Source organism: Leptinotarsa decemlineata, unplaced genomic scaffold, assembly GCF_025532065.1.
Source record: "Leptinotarsa decemlineata unplaced genomic scaffold, Ldec_3_MD MMD2_P_RNA_scaffold_12, whole genome shotgun sequence".
NCBI classification, from domain to species: Eukaryota; Metazoa; Arthropoda; class Insecta; order Coleoptera; family Chrysomelidae; genus Leptinotarsa; species Leptinotarsa decemlineata.
Window position 1 is genome coordinate 3,826,913 of NW_027412526.1, and position 8,985 is coordinate 3,835,897.

The window sequence follows — 8,985 nt, forward strand, 5'->3', positions numbered from 1 at the left end:
AGTGAATGATATGCTATCTTCAGTGTCATCCAACCTACAACATTTCTCAACTGTCTAAGAACAAATAAAACACTAGACAACTTACAAGTATTTGCTTCAATATGGCTGGACCAACTAAGTCTAGCATCAATATGAATGCCAAGAAACTTAACACTGTCTCCTAGAGTAACACTCATGTTTGAGGATATCACAATATTCTGGGTTTTTTATCGTTCAGTTTCAGTTTATTTGCTGTGAACCAAGTGTTTGATAAGTTTTTATTTCTGTCCATCATTTGAGGTAAACTGGTACCTATGTACCAGTTGGTGAAATAAAGCTACATAAGTCATTTATATAAATGATGAATAATAACGGGCCGAGGACGGAACCCTGAGGAATGCTACGACAAATTGGCTTTAAATCTGACTTGATATTGTTGACGTCGACACACTGATACCTATTTTAAAGATGATACCCTACCAGATCAAGAGCAGTGCCTCTTATGCCATAATATTTCAACTTTTGAATTGCTTTGCACTGAATGGCTTTGCAACTGACCGCCTTTCGGAGCCTCGTTTACCCTTGACATTCGAGCATTGAGTTATCTGTCCATCCCATAGATGGCGTCTATGTTTAATGCTTATGAGAGCAAAATAAAAATAAAAACCAATCAACTGAACTGGAACATGGAAATAATAAAATAGTTTTTATTCTACTCAGCACTTTTTCAAATTAACACAAATTCATTAATAGCTAAATATTAGTGAATATTCCCAAAACACGTCAACGTGTCAAAAAGCATTGAAGCATAATTGTGTACCCGCCACAAGGTAAGCAGAATTCCTCTAAATATTTTGAATCGAATGTTTAAACTAGGCCTACCTTCCTTCACGATCATTAATTTCTTGTTTTATTCCATCTGTTAAACCGTGGATGTTTTTTTTTCATTACATAAAACCTTTGATTTCAAGGAACCCCGTGAAATAGTCAAGCAGTATTGAATCTGGAGAACGTACAGGTAACTCCATTTCACCGTGTCTACCAATCCACCAAATCAGGAAGAACTTTTTGGAGATGGTTTTCAGTTTCAATGCCAAATGTGCTGCGGATCTGTCCTGCTCATATAAAATGTTTCAGTCAATTTCATTAGGATATTATCATCTTGAAGTAGTTTTCTTGACTCTGGAAATGGTAAATTTTGCACGAAATCCAGTAACATCAGTTCACTTTCAAAAGTTATAAAAAAGTACATGAACTCTAGCTGGAAGATTATTGTATTCATTGTTATGGAATAATTAATATGAGGAATAGATAATATGTGGGTAATTATTTCTTGAAGATTAAAGAAGTTGTAATTAGGGTACAAAAAACAATTTTATAATCTGAATAGTTCTACTTAGTGAGATTTGTCTTTCATCATTTTCGGTATTAGAAACAGTCTGAGGAAGTTTTAGAAATTAGGTTTTATTCATCATTATGAACATTCAGAAATTATTTATTTATTTATATATACAAGGGCAAGCCCAATTCATATATAAGTAGTACAGTGCTATGTAGTACTTGATACAATACAGTGGATTAAAAGTAAGTTATAACAATAATACAATTCCGAAGTAAGATAGCAAATAAATTATTAGGAAAAAATTAAAATGTATAACAAAATGAACTAATATAATTCTTACAGGCAAGTAACACTAGATACAATACAACAACACAAGCATAGATTATTAGATGGTTAAGTGAAGAATATGGTTTTTAAAGCGGGATACTGATATATTAAAGATTTGAAGGTTGTTTAAAGAGTTAGCCAATCTAAGAGTTCTGGGAATAAAGCTGTTATATGAATAATTGAATCTGTGAAAAGAAAGGTAAAACGTTTGCACCTTTCTAGTTGAATAACTGGGGACATGTAAAAATATTTTGGAGAGAAGCTCGGGACTGATACTCAGTCCGTTGATAATTTTGAATAGAAGTATTAAATCTCTATGTTTCTGCGAGTCTCAAGAGAAGGTATGTTCAGAATGCATTCCAATGCAGTATAGTCATAGTATACACGCATCTTGAAGGCAATATATCGCAGGAAATTGTGCTGTACGGCCTCGAGTTTCTTTTTTTGTGTAACGTAGTGAAGGGACCAAACTGTGGAAAAATAATCGAGATGAGATCTAACCAGGGAGATATAAAGAGATTTGATAGCAGTGATGTTGGTGAAAACACGAGTGGTTCTCTTTATAAAGCCAAGCATTTTCATAGATTTTTGAATCACAGCGGAAATGTGTGATTTATAGCTAAGTGTGGAGTCTTGGATCACACCTAGATCTTTGGTTTCAGTAGCAGAATGTAAGGTCCGATTATTTATACTATATTCAAAAATGATTGGATGATGTGTTCGATGAAAGTGAAGAATTTGGCATTTGGATGCATTCAAACACATACCATTTTGCGAACACCAGTTGGATAGGCAATCTATATCGTTCTGTAGACACAATGTATCAGCTTCACTTTTAATTATTTTAAAACATTTTAAATCGTCGGTAAATAGCAAAGCTTTGTTTTCATGGAAACAGCTAATTAGATCGTTGATAAAATGGTTAAACAACAGTGGTCCCAAATGTGAACCTTGTGGAACACCCGATGTAACGGCGGGTGATGGGAATCATCTTGTTCCGCGGATCACCAGAAATAACATATAATATAAATCTTGTAGCTGTAGAAGGTCAACTTTTGATACGAATTTTCAAAAAAATTTCACCCCATTTCTACCTCTTGGATGGCATGGGAAACTCGGTCGTGATATTTATCTTGTTGAGTCGGTACCAAGAAATAACACATCTCAATTTTGATCAAAGTAATATGTTTTAATATTATAGGTGTAGTCATTTTTTATGATGCGAAACTCAAAATATTTCCATCCTACTTTCACTCCTTCAAACGACTTGGAAAATTGGCAGGTTTCGCTTATTTCACAAAGCCAGAAAGATGGCAGGTGTACAAAGGTGTTGAAGAAACAAATTATTTTCTCAGTGTACTTTCTCAGATGTGAATAGCTTCTCACACATTCTTATCTTCACCTTTTTTCAACAGCTTTATCAAAAACATGTTTGATTACATTCGACTTCAAAGAGTTAAAAATTTATTTTAGGCAATAAAATACATGGTTATGTCCATCATTTAATTTGCTATCCAATATAATAATTAAAATGGTAAACAATATAACAATAACTTCAAATAACCTTTCATAAAACTAAATGTTTTGGAATTAATATTAAGTAGAAACAAACATATTTATCCCCAAAAATCCAGTTTTGTTTCAAAGATCAAGATAATCCTTTAGAAACCACTGACTAGAACTATTTCAACTTAACATTACGAGTTTTGAATATTTTGAAATATTTCTTATCCTTCTACAGCTCCTTCTACAGTTATGGCAATAGATACGAACTTCGAATACTGGTAACACTTGATACAGCCGGTGGCGAAACTTTAACCGCAGGTTTAATTTCGTTGCCCCCTAACCAGCCCCCGATCTCCGTCAACAGAAAATGGCTGATTTTAATAAGCGCTATGTGAGCAACGTACTGCAGGATAAGGGCCCCAAAGCCTTTGTACAGCCCGCAAACCCCCTCGTTGAGCAAACAGCTCTCGTAGCAGTCTGAGGCACCTGTGTAGTTCGTCAATATTGGCAAAACCGATCTTCCACTGTCCAAGTTGTCTACAATGGTGCGAGTACCCTGTAGGTGTATCCTGTGTATTACGGTCTCGCACGGATACAAGATAATGTCGCTCGATATAGCAGCGAAAATTGAAGAAATCACCTCGATGTTCTGCAAATCGGAACTGTTATCCTTCAGCAACGCCCCCTTTCGTTCGTATTTCCTCTGCGTTCGATCCACTAGTATTCTGGAAGTCACCCCCTTCACCAGCATGGACAGCAAGTAGCGTGCCAGACCTAGGGCTACCGTCGGTACAATCAGAGCCCACACCGGGAGCATCCTACCATTAGTCGGAGAGCCCCAGTGCATGAGGCGCATCATACCTTCCTTAAACACGTCCACAATGCCAGGTTTCTCGCTGGCGATCTCGCTTTGAACCGTTTCCACGAAAGAAGCTGAGTAAAACGGGGTGACTATCGCTAGACTAGCGCATTTCAATACAATATGCTGAAAAAACTGCTTCAAACTGCTATGCCAGCTGATTTCCTTGGGCAAGGGGGTGAACTTAGAGATGAGGTCCTCCACCCCTAAGGTCATACCTCTAACCACCAAGACAGACCCCACGCCTTTCCACATGGCCGTCAAGCCTTGGTGCTGGTACAAGCGCCAAACCACGGGTACCAGCGTAAAGGGCTGCAGGTGGTACCTGCGGGAAGTGTGATGGACCTGGCATTGTCTTCGCAACACCACGAAAGGGTGGCTCAGTAGATTCTCGGCCACCAGGCTGATGAACGTTATTCCAGAGCCTATGAATCTCTTCACTTTGGGATCCTCGTCTAGCGTGTAAGGGACGAATCTTTCGGGCATTCGGAAATTATCATCGTGGACAGGTAGCCTCCTTATCAAGTCAGGATTGTTGAAGTAGTCTACGTTTTGGTTTTCGCGTCCGAATATATAAGCGGGGTTGTCCATGGTTGACGAGATTCAAATCATACTCAGCAGGGATTTGGTTTGTTAAGTTCGATAGGGTTTTTGCTGAAATAGTCAATTTATGAGTCAGGAGAAGTATATTTATTTAATTTCCACTTACGATGGATGAAACCTAGATTTCGCAGAAATCTGTTCTTTTCAAATTAATAATTTGTTAATTTATTTTCATATTACCTAAATCTGACATTTAAATTTCAGGTTAGGTTAAAATACTGTCTGTCTCTGTCTATTCCCCTATTGCAGTGACGTCATAATAAGGACTGACCATTCAAGAGAGAACATCGACTCCAACAACTAAAAAAAGATGAAGATGACGTATTACATGGTGCTGTGACGCAGTGGACAAGATAGTGTGTGATCCGCAGATAGAATATAATATGTAATAGTGATGTTACGGACAGTCCATACACTCTGAGGTCCATACCATCATGTGTCCATTGTTATGTCTATGTTTCTGTCACTCTGTCAGTAGGTGACATCAGTTTTAACAATTTGGAGCCGAGCTAGCAAATGCAGATTTGATACAACGTGATTACGTTAGCGGAACGAAATATATTTAATGAACTCTCGATTTTATCCGAACGTTGATCTTGAAACTTACCGATAACGAGTTTTTTTTCGCTCATGCAAATACCGAACACAGAAGAGATGTAACTGAGACAAAAGATCTGCATTATTGAACGCAAGCCGAGCGAAGCAACTTATTCGAGCGCTAGGATTGCATTGAACGAACACAACTATTCTTTTATCGACCGAGCCGTCATTAACTTTGTTAGGTTAGTTCGTTTGTTAAACAAATATAAAGATACACTTATTCACTGTTGCATGAACTTGAAAAGTTTAAGAGGTTGATTTAAAAATTCCGAATTGGGATGGAACGAAACAAACAATACCATGAAAAATCAGAATATAAAAAACCTATCACCATCACAGATTCAAAAATAAAGTTTACCATCGATGAATATTCCAAATAAACCTTTGAAGAATTTGAATTGGGTCGAACTAATGGAGGTTCTCTACTATTCAAAACTCATAACGTCTGAGAAGAATGCAGCATTTGATTATAAGCGATATATTATGGTGACATGTTCCCAATAAAAACATTCCTGGTTGATATAATTCAAAAGTTATTTTTGTATCAAGTGCGTAAAATGAGTGTTACTTTACTATCAATTATTATTTCAATAAATAAAATTGTTTTATGATGAATAATCAATTGATAATTGACTCTATTAAAAATAAATCTTTCAAAAAGTAGTATTTCATGTTTATTTTGTGAATTATTTTGGCAGTGGAAGGAGTAGAGATTTACACATTTACATATGAGCAGTTTTTGGCAAATAAATGTTGCCCATCCTTGCATTTGGCTACACCGCGCTGACGAGGCGAATAGCCAGTAACATGTGTTTGCCCCATTTTTGAGTATTATGTTCGCTGATTCACCTCTTTTTGAATAATATCCTCGTATATGTTCTCTCAAAAAGAAGATACTAGTATCACATCATGAGTGAGAGCCGAGTTCAAATGGCAAAATGAGATATATAATATAAATAAAAAACACTAATGATAAAAATAAAAGGGGTAATACTAAATGTTGAAGTTATTTATTTACGTGGCGTACCGTGACATGAATCGTTACCCATTCACTGATGAGTATTCGAAAAACAAGACTGAATAACAATCGTAGCTCATGCTAAAAAAAGGAGAAGAAGAAGTGACAAACGACATATCGAAAAGTTAACAGTTGACACTTTTAAGGAAATGAAAGTAGTTGTAAATATTTAGTTTTCCAAACGTCCAATAATTATTGCATTAATGATCTGATTTTGCAACAATCGAGATCCATCGAAGGAAATGAGGTAAGTATTAATTACGAAAACTAATCACTTTGTAAATAGCACACTAAAATCCCTCGTGTAGTCCTTCACAGAAACGTAATATTTTTAGCGGCCCGCGAATGGGAATCTCTCAAACGAACGGCAACAGTCGCAGGCCTCCACACCCGAACGTTTCGAGAGCGGGCTCCAACGAAAGGGTGGCACACGCTCAGCACGACGATTTGATCAAATACATTCACGAGTCTTGGAGCAAAGTGGAAATGGACCGAAACCCGAATTCCGTGATGTACTACCAGGACGAGACTGCGCAACACCTGAAAGATTTCCAACCGTTTGATTTGGAGAGCTACTGGGGAAGGCGAAAGCACCAGACGATGAACAGCGTGAAGCCTCATCATTCATAGCATTTTTATAGTATATTATTATTATTGTGTCGGTGTTATCTTATTCATGTAATTATATGATACGTACCGGGATAGGTGAAACGAGAAGGTATGACCAACATTTTTAACTTGTAGTTTCATTTCGTGTTTTAATCCAAGGCCAACATGAAATCTACTCATACATCACAACTTTTGGGCTGGGCAAAACTTATGTAAGAAAGAAAGTTTTTGTAGAATTTACATTGGAAAGCACATGGCGAAGCACTAATTTATGAAATTTGATCCATCCTGTTCAGAATAAGTTAATGATGTAAATATTTGGTTTGCCCAAATCGGTGATTACATAAAATATTAAACAGTACACAATTCTGAAGTCAAAACACAGCCTCCCTTCGTTTGGAAATTTTGCCCTTCCCCCACAAAAGTCAAATTTCTCTTTTATAACAAAAATGACTGGGATACATGTGACTCGCCTTGCTTAATAATTATTTTGTACAATTTTACTTTTAATTGACATTTGAGGTTGAAAATTTGGCGAAAAACAGCTCCGTTACAAAAATTTTTCAAAAGAAAAAAGGTTAATTTGTGAGGAAAAAAAGTATTGTATTTGCTTTGTGGATTTCCATACAAAGGTAAATTCAAATTCCATTCAAAATTCAAGTTTCTTTCAATAAATGTTCACCATCCATTTCCAGACAATAATTAAACCTGTTAACAAATTTTCATACATTTCGAAATGTTGCTGAAGTTATTTTGTAAATTTATTAAATTTAGGTATACAATCAGACCGTTAATCTCAAGGTAAAGGAAAGACAGAACTGGATTCAGCTTTGTATCCATTGATGATTCATTAATATCTTATTAAAAGAGCTTCGGAAAATGAAAGTTGTGATCTACAACTATAATGAATGGGAAAATACAAATTTGTCTCGTTTTATATTTTAATTAATTATATAAAGACTAATATGAAATCTACCCCTAATGGATGAGCAACGTCACTACTGTCAATTATTAATAATTAACTAGATAGCTGAGAACTTTTTAATCATTGAATTGTGGAATCCCAGGACGTTGAGTTGAAGTTCCTCAAGTGGAACCGATTCAAATTGTGACGAAAATACAGGGAATAAAAGAAATCATGCTATGGAAGCATAGCTTTTTTAGTTTTTCAGAACAATGTCGGCAAAGCGAAAACATTCAAATGCACTAGAATTATTTAGTGAACAAACCTAGTCTTACTTTAAATTGGAAGAAAAGATTAATTTTTGGGATGCAATGAAGTAAATTTCTGTCACAAACTGGAAGAAAAAACCCTCCTGAAACAGCTACTTTCATATAAACATTGAATTACAGAAAGATTCAGAACACATAGTTTTATATGAACACTGAATTATACAAAACCCAGTTTTTCTACTCAGTTTGTATTCCAAACATTCCTTGTGGAATTGAATCAGATATCATTCACAGGATTCCTACACAATATACTAGATGAAAGGTAAAAATTTAACTTACATCGAACACTGTCATTCTCACTGGTGGACATCGATGTTTTGCCGTAAGACACTTGCCTTAGGGCTTAGTACCAATTTGGATAACATTATGAGAAAAAACAAACAATTCATTCATAAATGACGACTTTATGTCAGAGAATGACTTCGATCCACCCATGTCATCGATTACATTCATTTGCTTATTTGATTAAATCCCAGCCAAAAGAATCTTGTTCAAATTAAAGGGTTATATTTTTAGGAGTGATAAACTTTTTGGGGAAGAAAGTTTTTGGTTTTCTACTACTCCATCTTGATACATTCATTGTTGTCTGAATTGAATGGTGCATATCTTTTTCACATTCTCACAAAGAATATGACACAAAAGCAACTAGCCTGCTATCCGAAAATAACCCAGTGTTGGATAGATAATTGAGAAAGCTACCAAAGTATGCCCTTTCAGCTGAGAGAGATCCTAAGCTATGGTTTTTCTTAATGAAAAGGACTCAAAATTGAGCTTTTTCACTTAGAATTGCATACGGAAGCAAAGGCCAAGAAACTTAGAGAGAGAGACTTTGTCTTGTCTCGCTCAAAAGTTGAGAGAGAGAGGGCCTTTTTTGTATTTACTATGTTATCGACTAATAAAAACAAACTG

General features: G+C 35.8%; 2 protein-coding genes across 3 annotated transcripts; one reads left to right on the top strand and one right to left on the bottom strand.

Moving 5' to 3' along the window:
* Nucleotides 1-3,137: 3,137 nt before the first annotated feature.
* LOC111505917 (mitochondrial outer membrane protein SLC25A46) lies at nucleotides 3,138-4,880 on the bottom strand. The gene is made up of 2 exons (XM_023160817.2): nucleotides 4,723-4,880; nucleotides 3,138-4,667 (listed from the first exon to the last, which is right to left on the bottom strand). Exon 2 carries the CDS (start codon nucleotides 4,602-4,604, stop codon nucleotides 3,402-3,404), a length of 1,203 nt encoding a protein of 400 aa, XP_023016585.1. The 5' UTR covers nucleotides 4,605-4,667; nucleotides 4,723-4,880; the 3' UTR covers nucleotides 3,138-3,401.
* A 1,445-nt stretch (nucleotides 4,881-6,325) lies between these two features.
* LOC111505918 (uncharacterized) lies at nucleotides 6,326-6,971 on the top strand. Of its 2 annotated transcripts, none has more exons than XM_023160819.2 (2): nucleotides 6,326-6,481; nucleotides 6,570-6,971. In XM_023160819.2, the coding sequence occupies exons 1-2, from the start codon at nucleotides 6,477-6,479 to the stop codon at nucleotides 6,862-6,864; spliced, it is 300 nt and encodes a 99-aa protein (XP_023016587.1). In that variant the 5' UTR covers nucleotides 6,326-6,476; the 3' UTR covers nucleotides 6,865-6,971. The 2 variants fall into 2 exon arrangements, with proteins under 2 accessions (XP_023016587.1, XP_023016586.1); XM_023160818.2 differs by having other exon boundaries at nucleotides 6,348-6,481; nucleotides 6,543-6,971.
* The last annotated feature ends 2,014 nt before the right edge of the window (nucleotides 6,972-8,985 follow it).

Bases quoted from the DNA above. Each gene is read 5' to 3' on its own strand.
- LOC111505917 (XM_023160817.2), bottom strand. From the start codon at position 4,604: ATGGACAACCCCGCTTATATATTCGGACGCGAAAACCAAAACGTAGAC.